At 39.3% G+C, this 19605-nt stretch overlaps 2 protein-coding genes across 7 annotated transcripts in view; one reads left to right on the forward strand and one right to left on the reverse strand.

The window, feature by feature from the left end:
* VTI1A (vesicle transport through interaction with t-SNAREs 1A) overlaps nt 1-3569 on the reverse strand; it is a 385253-nt gene extending 381684 nt beyond the window's left edge. The window contains exon 1 of one of the 3 annotated variants that reach the window (XM_013975279.2): nt 3212-3569. In XM_013975279.2, the coding sequence (XP_013830733.1) occupies nt 3212-3305 (94 nt within the window). In that variant the 5' untranslated portion in view covers nt 3306-3569. The remainder of the gene's footprint in view (nt 1-3211) is intronic. The other 2 variants (XM_005698489.3, XM_018041332.1) reach the window with 2 other exon arrangements.
* Nucleotides 3729-18571, forward strand: ZDHHC6 (zinc finger DHHC-type containing 6). 4 transcript variants are annotated; one of them, XM_005698486.3, is made up of 11 exons: nt 3729-4075; nt 4994-5459; nt 6204-6295; nt 7427-7586; nt 8822-8983; nt 10578-10631; nt 14650-14817; nt 15928-15969; nt 16672-16817; nt 16912-16958; nt 17960-18571. In XM_005698486.3, exons 2-11 carry the CDS (start codon nt 5193-5195, stop codon nt 18061-18063), a joined length of 1242 nt encoding a protein of 413 aa, XP_005698543.2. In that variant the 5' UTR covers nt 3729-4075; nt 4994-5192; the 3' UTR covers nt 18064-18571. The 4 variants fall into 4 exon arrangements, with proteins under 4 accessions (XP_005698543.2, XP_013830753.2, XP_005698542.2 ...); XM_013975299.2 differs by having other exon boundaries at nt 3729-4062; XM_005698485.3 differs by having other exon boundaries at nt 3729-3964.

A 19605-nucleotide genomic window follows, 5' to 3' on the forward strand; every position in this document is an offset into this window, starting at 1 on the left:
CTGAAACTCCAGTCCATGCGAAGACTTGACTCACTGAAAGACTCTGATGCTGGGAGGGATTGGGGGCAGGAGGAGAAGGGGACGACAGAGGATGAGATGGCTGGATGGCATCACTGACTCGATGGACGTGAATCTGAGTGAACTCCAGGAGTTGGTGATGGACAGGGAGGCCTGGCGTGCTGCAATTCATGGGGTCGCAAAGAGTCGGACACGACTGAGCAACTGAACTGAAGGGTGAAACTATTATACACACACCCTGCCTCCAACACACACACACACACACACACACACACACACACACACACACACACAGAATTTTCCAGGTGGCGGAGGCAGACTTAGACAGGCAAGGCAACATGCCCAAGTTGCACATCTAATAAGCAGCAGAGCTGGGATTCTAAACAGATCTGATGCCACGTGTGAACTGTCACGAAGTTACCATAACGCCTTTCTCAGTATTTCTGACTACAGCTACCAAATGATAGGCTTCACAACAGACCATTTTTCTCCCTGTACACGGTGAGATAAGCAACTAACTGCAAAGGAACCTTTTGCTTAAGATCCTTCAGGAAGCCTGCTTGCTGGCATGGAATTCCCGCCTCTATGAAGTATCTCCCCCACTTACAACTCATCATCAGAGAAAGAGGAACGTTACAATTAGTGTTAGTGATGGTTTCCACTCATCCATTTTCCTGACTTTACTCCAGAATACAAATCATTAAAATCAAAGCTCAAATATAGTGCAATAAGAATATTACTTAAGAAGAGACTGATCTATCTTTTGGTCCACAGAGTAATCAAATTTCTTTTTGAAGTTTTAAAATATTTAATCTTTTCTATTCTCTTGGAAGTAACACTTTAACACACTGTACATGCACAACAGAGAATGAAGTTAGTTGCAATCAATCCAATTTATTCTAATCCCATTTCAGTAAGTTAATATTTCAGGGACTAAACTGCTTTGGCTGAAAATTTTGCTCCAATTTTTAACCTTAACTTGGGTAATTTCTCGGTCAACCACCAATGATGCCAGGAAGAGATTATAATTACTTTTAATCATACTAGTTTTGCATGGTTGCACATAATCAATTCCTGTTGTCCACAGATATACATCTGAAATGCATAACTACAAAGACAATATTTTTTATCTTTCCCTATTTATCAACTAGAAACAGATTATAAAATGACCAAGTACAAATAATTACTGAGAGGGAAACCACAGTATTTTTAAGAATTACTATTTTATTTAATTATTCAACTTAGTAAGCATTTTTCCAATGCCAGCTATAGTCTCCTTTCAATTCCCATGAAGCTGCTTCTTTGGACCTTACATTACATTGTAGCTGTAGAAATTCAAGGTCTTTAAGTTACTTAATTCAAAGGTTTCTATGTGGTAAGAATGGTTATATTAAAATATAAAGGTAAGAAAAACAACAACAACAACAATTGTAACAAATCTGTTTTCTTGGAATTGGCTGTTACAATTTTGCACCCAGGAATGACTTTGTTACTTTATAGCATAGCTTCTCAATACCAAAGCTATTAGCCCAAACAAAAAAAATGTTTGCTAAGCTACAATTCTGACAATTAAAACAGAGCAAAAAAATCCCACAAAACCACAAATCCTGATATTCTGAGGTTCTGGGACTGAAGTCAAAGGTAGGCTCCAACGATAATGACAACAAAAATCAAGATGATCTTGGGCGGTGGAGGAAAGCAGAACTGAAGAGAAGAGGCGAGGTGATGTATCATGAAGTGATGAGGCCACTGGCCACTTTCGCCACAACAATCTCCCAGGCAGCAGAGCTCCGTGGTAGATGCTACCTTGGTTCTTTCCTCTTGTTCCCTCACTTGGACTCATACACCTCTTTAAGACATCATCCTCCACCTCCTCCAGAACTAACTGGGACTTCAGGAGGTGAATGGGGTGTAAGTTCAGAGATCCTGGCTTCAAGCAAATGTCCCTATTAATAGAAAACAGGTGTGGGAAGGGGTGGAGAAAAATAAAGAAATAAAGGAAGAAAATTATTTATAAACACATAAGTTTGGGGAGAGGTGGGGAAAGGAAAAGAGGAATCACAACTTCGGTATAGGAGAAATTATTGCTGGCATCAAGGACTGACTGACAAGGTGGAACAATGAAGTTGACCACCAGTTCACAGATAAACTTTACACCACAGAGTGAAGGTATACGGTTCAATTTCCCTACCACAGCTAAGTTCCCGAATAGCAATCTTATTTGCAACTAAATACTCAAATTAAATCTGTATTGAGAGAAAACAAATCCTAAAACAATATCCTACAGATGAAAATTACATGATATCATAATTATGTATCTGTTCATTTCCTTAAACATTTTCCTGAGCTCCTTCTAAGTAAATGCCAAGGAAACCAAAGATAGCTCCCACCTTCACATAGTTGACAGTCCAGCATTTAAAATAAGATGTGCTAAAACAAAAAAATTCTTCTGAATGACAGCTGTGGGATTTTAAAAGTGAGAAAAATTATTCTGTACCAATTTTTACACATCGTTTCTCAAGAAGGATGAGAAAAAAATAAATGAGCTTGATAGTATGAAAAATATTAATGATTATAGCAGCTAACATTAAAAAAAAGGATTTTACATATGTTAAGTCATTTAATCTTCACATGAGAGATGCACAATTCTTTCCATTTTACCAAGAAATAAAAGTTGCGGGAAGTTAAGAAACTTGCCTAAATGCAACTTCTAAGTGGCAGGGCTGGGATTTGAATCCAGGCACCACGGCTCTCAACCCTGCTTTTCTGCCTATAGTAATAACATCGTTACTAACAAAACAACGTTGCTGTATGGTGTAGACCCATGACCTTGGTACGTTAATTCATTCTCGTTGAATACTCTCACATCTCTGTATTTCACAAACAAAAGTAACAGAAAACCCAACCAAAACGAAGACTCAGAGAAACGTTCCCACGGTTATACAAGTAAAATGGTGGTGAAGTCCAGATAAGAACTCCAAAAAAGCTTCAGATTCCAAAGGCTCTGCACCCCACAACCCAGCTTGGATCCTCCCCTTACCCTCAACCCACTCAACCATTCCTCCCGGAGGCCCCGACACTACTTCATCCTCCAGGCTCGCGCCTAAGAGGCATTGAGGCAGAGTTCCATCGTCCACACCGGAGCCTCCCCACTTTCCAGGACACCCCCGCCCGGCCTAAGAAGCGCCCTTACCAGGTGGGAGTCGGGGGACCCTTGCAATCTTGTTGGTGATCTCTGCTGTGAGCACCGCGAAGTCCTGCTCGTAGCCTTCAAAGTCGGACGACATGGCGGGTTCCGGAGTGGCCGGCCCGGGTCGGAGCCTAGAACGGAGCTGAGGTCACGCGGGGCAAGAAAAACAGAGTGTAAGGACCCGGAAAGTTCCCTAGAGAGCGGAGCAGAGAACCGGGGACAGCTCCCAGGCCGACCGCTTCCTGGTTGTTCGTCGCGATCTTGGTCCTCCGGAAGTTGGGCTGGGTGCGTGTTTCAGTTTCCGTTTAGGCTCCAAGATTAAGAAGTTCTCTAAGGAAAACCCTTTCAATCAGTGTCCCTAAAAGCCTAAAAAAATTCGTGTTCTCAGGAATCATTTAAAAGCATTTTTTCCTTCCTCCGCGTTTTGGAAAGCGGTTCCGGTTCCCCAAACTAGAAGCCAGAGGAACTTGCTTCCCGACGGAAGGTTGATGCGGCGGACCTCCCGGAAGTGGCTGTCACGGAGACTGCGCACTGAGCTCGAGCAGGAGAGCAGCTGCGAGGGCGCTGGCGGAGCGACGCGCGGATCGTGGCTGGTTACACACCCCAGCTTCTAGCGCACAGAATTTACTTTCTACTTGCTTTGGGCTGGGGTACCCAGGACGGAGTTATCCGAGAGGGAGAGAGTCTGCTCCGGGTGAGCCCGAGCCGCCCCAGAAATGCGATGGCCGAGGAGCGGGCACTGAGGACCGGACCGAGGTGGGAGTCAAAGCAGGGGACATGATTTTGCGGTCATCGCCCCACCCGAATGAAGCCAGCATCTCCAGGAAATCGAGACCAACCACCCTTACCAAGATGTTCGTCCCCAGCGTGAGGATTTCTCAGTGCTCTGCTCCATAACACGGGAGGGAAACTGAGGCACGAGGCAGCGCGACATCTCTTGCGTGGAAATCTTTGTTGCTCTGGTTCTCAGATCTTCTTCGCTTGACTCACTCCAGTCCAGTCCTAAATAGCCTTCTACAGATCTTCCCCGCGCTCGCCGTCCTGCCTTCCTGGTCCCTCGCCTTTCCCCCGCTCCCTCCCTCCCCGCCCCCCCCCCAATAGTCTCATTCGTGCTTATTTTCATCTACGCCTCCGGTCCTGAGTTCACACACACGTCTCTCTCCTCACCTCCTCTCCCCGCTCCTCCCCTCCCCTCCTTGAGCTTTCATCCTCCGATTTCTTTACTTCTAACACAAGTAGACCTTACGTTAGCCTTAGAGGGGCAACCGCAGGCAAATGCTGTAGACCTTGTCTGGATCAAACTAGATTTCATTCAAGAGTGGGTAGGAGACAGTTCAGAACTCTGTAAAGGAAGTTTGATGATTTGGCTTCTGTCGGGTTCAGCTGTCACTCACCCAGGTGGTTTAATCGCTCAGCCTCTCTGAGCCATTTTCTTTTCTATGGAGAAGGAAACTGGATTAGGTCAACTATAAGGCCCTCCATCCCAGCTCTAAATTTTTTTGTTAACTGCAGCCTTTCACTAAACGCTTGCACAGACATAATCCTCTGACAAGTTGGGAACAAAGGGAAAAAAACAACCACTTAAGAATCATGGATCCAGTTTACCTGCCATTCAGAATTGACTAAAGTTTGGATAAGATGAAAATGGTTCTCTTTGATATTTGGTGAGATACTCATTCATAGTAATGTACTTGTGAGCTGCTTCTATTTAGGCGATTATTGAAATTAACAAATACAGTAGATAGTAAAATGTCTTACCCAACCTTCTCATTTTGTTTTCTTTAGATTAAGTTTCAAACCAAGGTACTGGATTCTCCTAGATTAAAAAGTGTCAGTGAAAATGGCATAAGCTGCATTAACATCCCACAACGTGAAGACATGACAATTAAGGAACACACTCGGACTTGTGGCACGAGGAAATGTGTGCACAGAAAAAGGAAATCTGTAATTCTTTAAAAACTGGAAGACATTCTTCCTCACCAAAATGGGTACATTCTGCTCAGTTGTCAAGTTTGAAAATCTCCAAGAATTAAAGAGACTTTGTCACTGGGGTCCCATTATAGCCCTTGGTGTTATAGCAATATGTTCTACCATGGCCATGATTGACTCTGTGTTGTGGTATTGGCCCTTACATACCACTGGAGGAAGCGTGAATTTCATTATGTTGATAAACTGGACTGTCATGATTCTTTATAATTATTTCAATGCCATGTTTGTTGGTCCTGGCTTCGTCCCTCTGGGGTGGAAACCGGTAAGAAAAAGGTTCCTTAAAATGGTGAACCCTCATGATAATCATATATTTAGTCTTTTCCTTACCTGCCAACCAATAATATCAAACATAGCCTACTTTTTACCTTGGTGGAGACTAAGCATATTATTCTAATCACTGGCCATTTAGAGCTCAAAGAATTTTTTTCATACCTGCTTGAAAGTATTTCCCAAAGCGATTTCAATGAAAAAAAAAAAAAAGGAGTGGTGGTAATGAGTACATGGTCATAAGTTTCTAGGAAGCACTGTATATTGTGTACCTCATAATTCCACAGTGTGGTTTGGCACTGGGATTTTTTTTTTTTCCATGTAACATGTTAACATCCCTCATAACTGAAAAAGAAAACTTTAGAAGCTCAGTTCAGTTCAGTTCAGTCGTTCAGTCGTGTCTGACTCTTTATGATGCTCAGTTCAATTCAGTTCAGTCACTCAGTTGTGTCTGACTCTTTGCGACCCCATGAATCGCAGCACGCCAGGCCTCCCTGACTAGTTTATAAAGTATTCAGAAACAATGGACAGCTTATAACAAGCCAACCCTTATGAATAAATACTGTAGTTTGATTTTCATTTATGGGAGATGGGGAAAAGATAGAATTTGAATTTTAGCTTGCATTTCCAGCCCTTCTTTTTGAGCTAAAATTTGTTTAAATAATGAATTTCTGATAACAGCAGTATCACTTTTCCAATTACCCAGAAATTTATATTTTGTTTATATTTCACTGCCAAGAAAAATTCTCAGGATAGCGTGTACCTCCAGTATTGTAAAGTCTGCCAAGCATACAAGGCACCACGGTCACATCACTGCAGAAAGTGTAACAGGTACTGTGTCTTTGCTATTTATTGAAGACTGATCAACTTGATTACTGGCCTTTTGTTATTCTTTCTAGCACATCAATCCTAGTTTTAGTCCCTGCAAGGTGACTACTTTATAAACAGTGTTGTTAAAATATTTGTGTCCATAATCTTACTTTTAAATTGTCAATTCTGATAATGAACATCTCACTCTTTCTTCTTGCCATGACAGGAACAGGATAAAACATTATACTTTAAGTTGTTTTTGTAAATCAGTGTCAATTGTCGACTGTCATATTAACTAGCCTTAGAATTGTTCTGAGTTTAAATTGTAAAGGAGACCTGCTTTTTCCATTATTTAGTTGAATCACATCTACACTTATAAAAATCTAATAAGTGAATCCAGGTGCCTGTTATCACAAGTATTTAACATAAAAGCCTTACTTGAAAGAAAACAGAATCACTGTAAAAAATGAATTAAGCTATTGATAGAACCTTTGTAAATGAACATCTGTATCCACTGATAAATAAGAAATTTATGATGCTAATTCTGAGGTTTAGGGGGACAGTTGGAGGAGCAAATAAAGTTTAGTTTGAGGCCAGAAAATTTTCTAACAACCTCAAGGAAAGGAAACACAGTAAGACTTCCTAAACCACGTCTTACATTCCAGAGTTAGCTTGCTTAGCTCAGAGACTCCACATGGAAAGGATAAGAACATGAAGGAAGGAAGTTATAAGCGTCTGCCAGGCCCCATCAGCCCCAGTGGAGATTTAGAAGTAATTTTGTTCGGTCTCTCTTGTTTTCCACTCCAGTCACTGCATTTAAGAGCAAGAGGAAAATCAGGAACCATGCTTATTTCTTTATAATGAACCTTTCAGTGGGCCTCCTGACTTCTTTAAACAAACTTACTTGTAGCAGACGTTTTTTCCCCCAGAAGCCATTACAAAGCCTGCCCTTTCTTTGGCTGTTTAAAATTTAAAAGTCATCACTGTTCAAAGTTGTTTAAAAACTCATAAAGATTTTTCTTTCTGTTCTATCAAGTAGTATTCCTCCGTGACTCATGCTAGATTCCTGTGTGCTTGATCTTTTGAAGACCAAAGTTATTTCAAGTAGACAGGATTTTCTGCCTCACGTTTTCTGTAAATTCTTCCGGTTAGATGTGTGATGAAGATGGACCATCACTGCCCTTGGATCAACAACTGCTGCGGCTATCAGAATCACGCTTCCTTCACGCTGTTCCTCCTCTTAGCACCACTGGGCTGCATTCATGCTGCCTTTATTTTTGTCATGACAATGTATACGCAGCTTTATAATCGGGTAAGTGAAAACGTTTGTTATCAAATCATGAGAGATTAAATAAATAGTAGTTATCAAGATTCTTTAAGAAGTCCCTTTTGGAAACAGATGTTCTGCAGTTTAGGTGGGGAAATAGAACTTTGATTTACCTTTACAGGGATTCCTTTTTTGAAAAAGCTTTAAAACAGTTTTTAAGATGAGGAAAGATTATTTTGTATATGCTATCTGGAAACTCATCGTATATGCTATAGTTGAAGTTTCACTATGTATAACTTACTGGACTTCAATAAGCTATGGTAGAGAATAGTTAGAGGAAAAAGCAGAAGAGTAGGAAGTAAAAGACAGTTCAAGTGCCCTCTGTTTGCCTTCGATCCTGTGGCCACTTGCAGTTCTTTCGTTCATTTCTAAATCCAGTGCTCTGGAACATGGCTCACAAAGCAAGCGCACGTTCTTAAATATCGTACAACTGATTGAGTTGATTTGTGAGCACGTGGTTATGAGATAAAGTTTGGTGGTCACAAATTCAGGTCCTTAAGCATGCCTGGAGGATAAATGAGGGACCCAGGCCTAATAGGAACCTGGAAAACACATGCCCTTCACACAGAGGACAACCCGTATTTTACTTCACCTATTTATTGATGTTTGGAAATCCACCCTGGCAATGCCATATCATCTGGTTTTTCAAGAAAAATCTGAAAACCCAGACTTTATCCCTATGTGCAATCTGATTTCTAAACCACTAGATTTCTAAATGTTGGTACCTAACTCTGAATACTTTAAAACGTTTTGCAGGCCAGGCAGTACACATCAGCAGGATATGTTTTGACCTACATGTTACTCGTTCTTAAACCTCTGGTTGTGGAACAAGAGGGGAGAAACCACTGAATCTTAGGCTTTCTCTGTCACTATGGAAGAGCACTGTAAATGCAGGAAAGTGAGGAGAAGCTGGGAGATACACTTGCAACTTAGATTTGTGTCCACTGTCATTTATCCCCAGTAGTGCGTGTGCAGTCTACCTAATGCTTTCTGAGGAAACGATGACAAACAAAAACCATTTGACAATACCAAAGAGGATATCATGCATGTCACTATAGTTCAAGCCACAGAATTAATTAGAAAACAGTTACGTTTGCTTTGGCCACAGTAGCACGTTGTCATTTGCTGATCTTCTTGATGAAGTGGTTTTAAGTGGTAGAGTCGAGTCTAACCATTTACGACAACCAAGTATTTCTTGTGGGTGGTGTTGTTGTTCGCAGCTCTCCTTTGGGTGGAACACCGTCAAGATTGATATGAGTGCAGCCCGGAGAGATCCTCTTCCGATTATTCCTTTTGGATTAGCTGCGTTTGCTGCCACCTTGTTTGCCTTGGGATTAGCTTTAGGAACAACCATAGCTGTTGGGATGTTGTTTTTTATCCAGGTAAGCTCCTCCATTACCTCGAGCTAACACTGTCGAGTAATTGGGACTGCTTGTAATGAGAAGGAAAAAAAAAGTGTCATTTAAGTATGCTGTGTGAAATGAAGATTATTGTTACTTTCTCCACCTAGGTGATGAATTTTATCTTCTGCTGGTCAGATAATTTCGAAGTGACTTTGCCAGCATTTCTTGGTAATGATTTAATTTAAAAAATCCTAAGTTAGAGTTACGCAGCATTTTATCCTTGAGAAAGCTCTTCTCACAGTCTCTCTTGATGTTCACATCAACCCCAAAAGAAGTTGAAGAGGAGTGTTATTTTCCCTTCCTTGCAGATGAGTAATTGAGTCACAAGAAGGTTAAGTGACATACCCGATATCATCCATTCATGCATTCAGTAAACATAATTATTAATGTTATTTTATAATGGCATATATTCATCAAAAGCATACTAACATAGCTAACATTTATGGAGCGCTATTTTAGGCCTTTTACATATGTTAGCTCATTTAATCTCCGTAACAACCCTGACATTGGTGCCACTTAATGTCTGCTCTATGATGAATCACTCTGCTAATTTCTGAGTCTACAATAATGAGAATGAAGAGGATCCTGCCATTAAATCAGGGCCATGTGTATATCATAGATTTATGTACAAAGTGCTATGAGAGCCCAGAGAAGGAGGATGTGACCCTGAAAGGATCAAAAAATAGTTCTTGTGACTCACAGCATTTGTTTCATCCGTATATTCATTCACTGAAGGCCCACCATGAGCCAGACACTGTGCTAGGTCCTCGGGATGCGGTGAGGACTCCTAGTCCAGCGCTGCTCTTACCGTGGAGCACTGTCTCCATGAAGGCACAGCCAGATGGCAGAGAATTGCACAACTCATAGAACCAGAAACGCTGCGCTAGCAGGCCCTGATGCCTTACCCAACCCTTTTTGAACTCTTAGTTTTAAAATAACCTGGTTTGGGTTATATTTCATATTTTCTACTAGCCTAGAATCTAATTCTTTGACAAATTTTTCCCAATGCATGTAATTAAGAATCATATTAGAAATAAAGTCATGTGGTGTAAAAACCTACATAAATGAAATTGTCGTTTCTAGGAAAATCAAAAGTAGAATCAAGACTGAATATACTCAAGTTTTTAAGGCAAACAGAATGTCTAGGTTGACTGTAATGAGTCTCTGTTACTTGTAATAAATAGACTAATCATGCATTTAAGGTTTATTAAAAATAGTGGTAAAATTTTAATGGCAAAATATGTTAATGCCTATTGAATGTATTGTATCATATTTTATTAATACTCTGGAAAACTTATTCAGAAGGTAGCACTTAGAGCATGACTTTCATTTAATTAAATTTAATTCAGATTTGATTGTGGATTGATGTAGTCATGTGAAGATATAGTCCAGTGGTTTAGAGTCAGATGAATCATGTGCTCTTTTATTTAATCTCTATTGTCCTGATACCTTCATCTATGGAATGGAGCAATAAAAACTGTCTCATAGGGGTAGTGTAAAGATGATAATCTTTTTTTTTTTAAGATGATAATCTTAAATGAACCAGTAACATTTTAAATTTTACTATTTCTAGATGAAAATAATTCTCAGAAACAAAACTTCTATTGAATCATGGATTGAAGAGAAGGTAAATTTTAGAATTATTTTCTTAATTTTGATTAAGTTCTGATTAACTAATAGATCAGATTAACTAGTAAATGCCCCCAAAAGAAAGCTTGACTACCAAATGGCTTCCTTATGTCATTTGCATGCCACGTGAAGGGTGATTATAGGAACCATTTGATTTATTCCTGTTTCAATAAAACTCCCACAGAACCATCTCACACTGAATTGTTCTAAGTCACACATGAAGCTATTTGGCCGTACTCTCTCAGACTGGAGGAGAAGGCAGTTCATTGAGATGGGAGCTTCTGTCCTACCAAGGTGCCATGTAGGCTTTACACATCAGATAGAGCTTAGAACATTTAGCTTGTCACAAACCTCACAACCTCCAATACATACTTCACACTTTCCATTGTGATTCTGATGTTAAAATATGCCCCACTCCCTATTTAAAACTTCCCAGAGCCTTTCCGTCCCTGTAGCTTATTGGGGTTGTAAACCCATTGCGCTGCGGCCCAGGCAGATAAGCTAGAGGAGTGGAGCCAGCCTGTGCTCCAGAGCTGTCCAGCAGAGCAAGCTCATCACTGCCGCAGAGAAATCCTCACCTAGTATTGTGAGATCATGTAATTGTTTTTTCTAAGAAAAACCAGAGATCTGGATTTTTATATTACCTTCTTTGCTTTTAAGCATTGAGAAGCAATTCAAATTAAGAACAAAATAAACAGAAAATCTTCATGGGCCAAAGAAAACACACCTATAGGACATATTTAGCCCCCTAGCAGCCAGTTGGTGAGTTTTAACTTAGCAGCAGCTCTCAAACTTCGGTCTTGGGACCTTCTGTTGTTTGCTGTTTAGCGACTAATTCATGCCCAGCTCTTTGTGACCTCATGGACTGTAGCCCTCTAGACTTCTGTGTCTGTGGGATTTCTCAGGCAAGAATACTGGAGTAGGTTGCCATTTCCTTCTCCAGGGGATCTTCCTGACCCTGGGTTGGAACCCATATCTTCTGCATTGATAGGCAGATTCTCTGCCACTGAACCATCAGGGAAGCCCCTCGGGACCTTTTACATTCTCAAAAATTGTTAAGTACACCAAAGAGCTTTTGTTAATTATACTATTGGGTATTATATCTATTGACATTTGCCATATTTTCTAACTGAGAAAACCTTTGAATATTATTTCATTTAAAAATAGCAATAATAAATCCACTATATGTTAATAAAATAACATTTCTGGAAAAATAATTAAAATTTCCAAAATAAACAGAATAGGGAGAGTGGCATTGGTTTTATGTTTTTACAAATTTTTTTAATATCTGACTCAACAGAAGACAGTTGGATTCTCAGATCTAGTTCTGCGTTCAGTCTGTTGAGATATGTTGCTTTGATTGAAGTATGTGAAGAAAATTCAGTCTCAAACAGATAAGTAGGTAGAAGAGGGTATTTTACCATGCCTTTTAGATAACAGTGGACATTCTTTGATAATAACAATACATTATAACTTGACAAGTGCTAGTTGTTGAGAGATTAGTTGCATGTAAGATCTAAAATTACTTCAGTCAGTTTTTTGCATTCCTTTGTATTCAAATCCATCAATCTGTCTTGCTCTTTGAACGGATCCTTTACCCATATAGGGCATCAGGCATTGGTCTTCTGGAACATACTGGTTTACAGATTCACAGATTTTTGGAATGTTGATACAGTTCATTATTCAAGGTGTAAACCCATTTGTATCACTACCAGTTTTATGGGGAAAATTTTAAATATTGGAAAGCTGTCAAACTCACAGTGGTGATGTAAATTTTCCAAATTCTAATTTTCATTAGAAAGCCTTACATTTTTCACTAGCAACAAATGGTTGTTTATATGAAGTAATAGCCTGACCTTTGTTCATTTTCAAGAAGACATCCACTAAATACTGAAATCTGACTAACTTTGGTTTGTCTGTTATATTACTCATTCTTTCAAAAAAATAGCATTTCATGAAAAAAGCTGGCTGCACAGCTTTAGTTGGCTCACAACTCAGACAGGTGTTTTCCTTGAGATAAGCATTTTGTCATGCTTTACGTGTATTCCCTGTTTCGTCACACAGAATATTAAAAAGACGTCTACTTGAGGGCTGAGATTTAATAAAAATAATTTTTATTCATCAAGACATTTTTATGTAAAACTGGGCTTTTTGTTGGTTTGGTTTGGTTGGAATTTAGTGTGTAGCAATGAAGAATATAACAGCTTGGTGCCGCTGTCTTGACGCCAACATAAGGTGCCAGCAATTTCACCCACCACTGCAAATGTCAACACCATGAAAGAAGGCAAGAATGTCTTAGTATTATTATCAAAGTTGTCTGACTTTGTTTAACCTCAAGAAAAGGTCTTGGGGACTGAAGGAGATGCACATAGCATACTTTGAGAACCACAGATATACAAGTTTAAGTCCAAGCTCCTTAGCTTCTGTGTAGTAAAGCCTTTCATGTCTTCCCCTTACCTGCTTCTCCAGTTCATTTCCACCCCTCCCCACCCCATTCCTACTCCATACCAGCTAATACCAAATAGTTTACACATCGTATGCTTCTGTGTTTTTCCACATGTTGCTCCCTCTGCCTAGAATATTCTTCTAGCTCTTTTCTCCTTATTTCTTGCCCCTTGAGACTTGGGTCAGCTGTCAGTTCCTCCGAGGAACCTTCCTTGATTCTCCCTAGACTGAGTGAAGTACTTTTCTTCCCCTTTCCCATGGCGCCTGTTGCACATCTCTGTCAATTTTTAACACATACGGTACACAGAGTTCCCTCTTTACTGTGTGCTTCTCTCAGACAGACTCCATGCCTCTGCTGTTTCTGTAAACTGCTCTCATCCTTAGCACTTTGTCTTTTTTAATATTCTACATCTCTGTTCTCTGAGGCTCTTAATCTATTTTAAGACGCTGAAGTTTTTGTTTATAAGAAGGGAAAAGAAGTTACTCATTATCAGGGTGGGGCTGGACTTACATGTTTTCATGTTACAGCTGGACAATTCTTGTAATTGAGTTATTATCAGTATACTTTATAAGTAACTGCAAGAAGCTTTCCTCTAAAATACTATCCGATGATAATAAAATATTTCAAGGTATAATCTCTAGTTAGCATAACATTGACATTAGATTAACTGTTTTTGCCGATGACCAAGGCTATCTGTAAAGTGCCACACTAAATCTAGAAGTTATTTTAAACCTGGCACTATGTTGCTCAATAAAAATCAAATGAATGATTCTTTAAGTTAAAGAAAATGGGTCAAAATTACCATATTTTATTACACAATAAATATCAACTGGGTTTGTATACTCATTGTAGGAATAAACAATGTATCTTTATACCACTAGGTGTCAGTAGAAATTCAGAAATCCTAAACCAGTTTATCCCCTTAGGTAAAAGATGACAATTTAAATGCCTAGAATATAATTTATGAAACTTGGATATATATATGCATAAAATGTGCATATAAATGCCTATATAAGTATGCAGACATACGTAATGGTATGTAAAACTGAAAGATCTCTTACACTTAACCTGCTAACTTTAAAAAAAAACAATAATTTTCATAAAATGACTCACCCGTCACACCTTTCCTGGCCATTCCTACAAGTTCCTTCCAGCCTGAATAAACCCTTGTTTTCTCTTAAATCTCTTTATTAACATCTGTTCTTTACACCTGGATCCTTTTGTTCTACTGAACAAGTAGGAACATTGAGGATTTTTTGTACATGAAATAAAGTTACTGACTTTTAATAAGCATTTTTGAATGCTTAAATTCAGTCTTATTTAGACTTATTCCTAAAAAAGCCCTGTCACACATTTTGTGGATGATCTTATACAAGTTTGGTGTTTTGTCTGTCAAGTTCTTCCTGTATTGTGATAAGTGTTTATTACTCCCATGTATTCTAATGTTATAACAAGGAGGAAGTATTTTTAGAAGTGATGCAAATTTGAGGAATAACAGTTCTCAATTATCTATTGCCAAAAGCCGTTTAAGGCAGATGTATCTGCCATCTTACCTCTTTGTTACCCACAGGCTAAAGATCGAATTCAATATTATCAACTAGATGACGACTTTGTTTTTCCTTATGATATGGGAAGTAGATGGAAGAACTTCAAACAAGTATTCACATGGTCAGGGGTCCCTGAAGGAGATGGGCTGGATTGGCCAGTTAGAGAAGACTGTCACCAGTACAGCTTAACAGTGAGTGTTTTGTTCAAATAGTCTTCTTTTTACCCCACCTTCTTCCTCTTAACTTCTCCTTAACTCCGATGGCATTTTGTAGTAAAATAAGTCATAAGAATTGTTTCAGCATGTCAAAATGAATCTAAGTGAATTCCCAAGCACTCCTTATATCATGAAGAAGTCGCTCAGTCATGTCCGACCTCCTTCAATTTAAATCTCTTATCTCACCATACCTGTGAGATAAAGTCCTGATTCCATACCTTGAATTTATAAAACCCAGCCAAAAGCTACCTTTCACTTACATCCTTTTCATACTGTTCATGGGGTTCTTGAGGCAGGAATGCTGAAGTGGTTTGCCTTTCCCTTCACTGGACCCTGTTTTGTCAGACCACCTACATCCTGGAGGGAATCAGCCTTTCGGATCAGCCTAGTCCACTCAGCAAATCCCTGATACAATTCTCCCCCCACAGTTTTTTCTACGCCATGTGACCTCCTCTTTATCAGAAATTACTCAGATCAGCTCCAGCCCCCCCGCCCTCATCTAGACTCATCTGGATTTGGTACCTACTCATATACTAGTTATATGAGCACATGAGGTCTCAATTTTAATCCTTGTGTCTTTAACTTGGCAAGATTCTAAGCAGAGATTATTTCCCCTTATATCTAGTGTAGTGTCATTTAGCAGGTTGTAGCTGAATAAGTGGAGAAGAGGAGTCAAAATGACGACTTTTAATCAAAATTCATTGTTGATGAACTTTGCAGTCTTATTGAGGACTCAGTGAGTCTCTGGACTGCTTCATCTTAAGGGACTAGCCTGGAAGCCCCCGGAGGGCAGAGAGCACATCTCCTTGATTACTGGGCCACAGGGAATGCTCTGTAATTATACACAGATAAAGACATTGGAGAGGGAACATTGAGAAGAAAGTCCCACTTCAGTGCCAATTTTTAGTCAAAGAGCCTTCTTTCCATGCTTTAAAAAAAAAAAAGTGTAGCCTTTAAATTACAGCAATTTGAAATGTCGGAAAATTGGGAGTTTGTCATGTCACTCTGATACAGTAAACGAGGAAAGCCTGTGTTTCAGTGTTGAGATACGAGATTTCATTTTTTCTTTTTATATCTTCCAAACAGATAGAACAGTTGAAACAAAAAGCAGATAAAAGAGTCAGAAGTGTAAGTAATTCTTTTGCAGTGATACTAATTTCTTTTCCTTTGTCAGGCTCAGCACTTCTAAGTAGATTTTAAAATTGCCTCTAAGTAAAAAACCAACTGTTGGCTGTTATTAAATAATATTTCTTAATACATTTGTTGAACTTTGATGCATTTTACTTTTGTTTTCATTCAGATAGTTTGGACTGGAGGTTTGGAGGGAATTTAGTCAGTTTATATTGTCAAAAGATAATTATCCTCAATATAGTTCCCTAGTGGGAAACTTGTCCTTAAAGTGATGCTGAACAATTAATTCAGTGGCCACAAGCTACATGTGGTTATTTAAATTTAAATTAATTAAATTAAATTTAAATTTAAATTCCTTGGTTGCACCAGCCACATTAAAAGTGTTCAGTATCTACTTGTGGCTAGGGGATACCACACTGTATACCACAAGTGTAAAACATCTCCACCATTGCAGAAAGTTCCATTGGGCAACACTGCTTCTAAAATTGTATTAGCCATGTGCTTCAAATGAAGGGCAAGAAAAGCCTGAGAATTAGAAGCATCAGTTAATTACCTTCTATAAGGGAGCTGGGTAGATAGCAAACCAGAAGGGAAAGACTTGTTGGCTGATATTCTGGGTCTACTTTTAACGGTTTACATTCAAGCTTAAAAAACTTCATACATGAGTTAATGTTAAACTGTTCTACTCACTGATGACAGGTCCGGTATAAAGTGATAGAAGATTATAGTGGTACCTGCTGTCCTTTGAATAGAGGAATCAAAACATTCTTCACAAGCCCCTGTACTGAAGAACCTCGGATAAGGCTACAGAAAGGGGAATTCATCTTAGCTACAAGAGGGTTACGGTACGTAACAGAAAATACTGAATTTCTTCTTGAATAGTGAAATTGGCATCTAGCCTAAAAAGAAAAATTAATTTTAATCTTTTAAATATTTCAGATACTGGTTGTATGGAGACAAAATTCTTGATGATTCTGTTTTAGAAGGTATGAACATGAAAGCGAGTGTTTAAAGGATAAGACTGCCAGCAATAACAGCAAATTTTACAAGAAAACCTTTTATAAACAGTCACATGCATTAGGGGAACTATAGGAAGGTACTCATTAAGCAACAAAAAGATGCTCCATGTATTCTCCATAGCACTTGTATTTATCGGGTCTTTGCAATGATTACTGAACGTTGGATCCCATGCTTAAATAGGCAGCACACACTTGTGGAAATGCTTCATTTGTGGTATTCAGTCCCCAGCAGCCCTCTGAGGTCCATGCTGTCATTGACATTTTGTTGGTGAGGGAACTGAAATGTGGGGAGGCTTAGCAGCGTGCCCAAGGCCACACTAAATACAGGAAGAGCCGAGACTCTAGCCCATGCAGTCTGGCTCAGAGCCTGTGACTAAGCTGCTATGCTATACATGCACTCATTGAGTGAATCATTCTATTATGATAAAAACTGGTGAATTGAAACATTCCCTGTCTTTGATTTTTTTTTTTTAATTTACTTTTAAGAATTATTTCTTTAGAAATTAACCTAGGATGCTCTTTTGAAAACACTGGGTTAATCATAAATTAGCCCATGTGATAGGTTATGCAAGCTTGATATAGAAGTGCACCTGTTAAAAAACAAATTTAAGAAGCTCACCTCCAGGGAGATAGTCCCCTAGAACAGATGAAGTGGCACGGTGTGTCAGACTCCATCCCAGGCACACACGTGTGCTTGGACTCCAGGTTCCCCTCCAACTCCACTGGAGTGCTCCTGAACATAAAGGTCCTTTCCCAGATGATGGAACTTGGGAAATACCTATTTTCTAGCTTGTTGGGAATGTATATATTTTGAATTTTTATTTATTTAGTTCATTTTAGCCTCAAGTTGTGCTTATCAAAATGGGGGGGTAATTAAAAGCTTATCAGTTTGAAGTAATAGGATTTACAAGTCTCACAGTTGTCATTTTGGTATGTCTATTTCATATCAATTTCATTTTCTCCCTCAGGTGTTTCAAGAATAAGAGGATGGTTCCCTAGAAACTGTGTAGAAAAGTGCCCCTGTGACGCCGAAACAGATCAAGCCCCAGAGGGCGAGAAGAAAAACAGATAGCTGCTTTTGAAGTACAATTCCTCTCAGTCCGCTCCATTACTTGAAAACTGTACATATTACTAAAGAATTATGCAATGAGCCTACTCTGGTTAAGGTGTTCTTTTCCTCAAAGGTGCCCTAGTGCCATGATCTAGATATTTTTATTACCACTTTGAAATGGAGAAGCCATTCTGCACTTGCCTTTGAATTCCTGCACCTCTCTGCCACCTCTCCCCCTCCCCAAAAGGAAAAACACTTCACCCAAGCGAGTCAGTTGCATTTTCTCTAGAGTTTTGTGTGCGCTGCACACAGTGGACCTGACGTGCAGATAGAGGTCCCCCTCTACCAGGAGCATCTGCATGCGATGCTTTTATCCTCTGTCCCCCCTCGGCCGAATTTCTGATATTCCAGATACTATAGAACTTAACTTGTCAGATTCAGTGTAAGCTCAGATTTTATTACCCGTCTTTTAATAATGATGATTTTGTCAAATCAAATAAAGATCAATGGCTGTTCTGTATAAATCATAGTTTTTACTCTAGTCATCTTTCTTTTTGCCGACTAAAAAGGAGTGTTATTTCCTATGGAAAAACTGCTGCTTTACTGCCTCTTGGAAAATTCACATCTTTAATCATAAGTCTTAAGACATATATATATTTGCCTCAAATAAATAATTAATGGCATATTGAGATCATAGTATTCTAGTAGACTTTTTTTTAATTGAAGTATAGTTGATAGTGTTACAGGTGTATAGCAATGATCCAGGTATATATACACTCACACATATATTCTTTTTCAGATTCTTTTCCATTATAGGTTATGACAAGATCTTGAATATAGCTCTCTGTGGTGTACAAACACTAGGCTCTCACTTATCTGTTTTATACACAGTAGTGTGTATCTGTGTGTGCTGTGTCCAGCTCTTTTGTGACCTTATGTAGTGTAGCCTGCCAGGCTCCACTATCTGTGGGATTCTCCACGCCAGAATATTGGAGTGGGTTGCCATGCCCTTCTCCAGGGGATCTCCCTGACCCAGGAATCCAACCTATGTCTCTTGCATTATAGGTGGATTCTTTACTGCTGAACCAGCAGGGACGCCCTAGTGTATGTCTATAACATCTCCCGTATCTCTCATTTATCCCTCCCTGCCTCTTTTCCTCTTTGGTCACCATAAGTTTGTTTTCTGTGTGTGTGAGTCTATTTCTGTTTTGTAAATAAGTTCATTTGTATCATTTTTTAGATTCCACATGTAAGTAATATCCTATAATGTTTATCATTCTCTGTCTGACTTAGTTCACTTCATGTGACAATCTCTAGGTCCCTTTGTGTTGCTGCAGATGGCATGATTTCATTCTTCTTATGGCTGGGTAACACTCCACTGTTTATTCCACATCTGTAACCATTCATCTGTTTGTGGACATTTAGGTTGCTTCTCTGTCTTGGCTGTTGTAAATAGTGGTGCTGTGAGCATGGGGATGCATGTATCTTTTCAAATTAAAGTTTTCAACTTGTGTGGGTGCATGTCCAGGAGTGAGATTGCTGGATCATATGGTAACTTGGTTT

Source organism: Capra hircus, chromosome 26, assembly GCF_001704415.2.
Source record: "Capra hircus breed San Clemente chromosome 26, ASM170441v1, whole genome shotgun sequence".
Lineage (NCBI taxonomy): Eukaryota > Metazoa > Chordata > Mammalia > Artiodactyla > Bovidae > Capra > Capra hircus.

Coding starts and splice junctions, on each gene's coding strand:
- ZDHHC6 (XM_005698486.3), top strand. CDS start 5,193: ATGGGTACATTCTGCTCAGTTGTCAAGTTTGAAAATCTCCAAGAATTA. Junction 15,970..16,671: donor CAGATAAAAGAGTCAGAAGT/GTAAGTAATTCT, acceptor CACTGATGACAG/GTCCGGTATAAAGTGATAGA. Junction 16,959..17,959: donor TGATGATTCTGTTTTAGAAG/GTATGAACATGA, acceptor TTTCTCCCTCAG/GTGTTTCAAGAATAAGAGGA.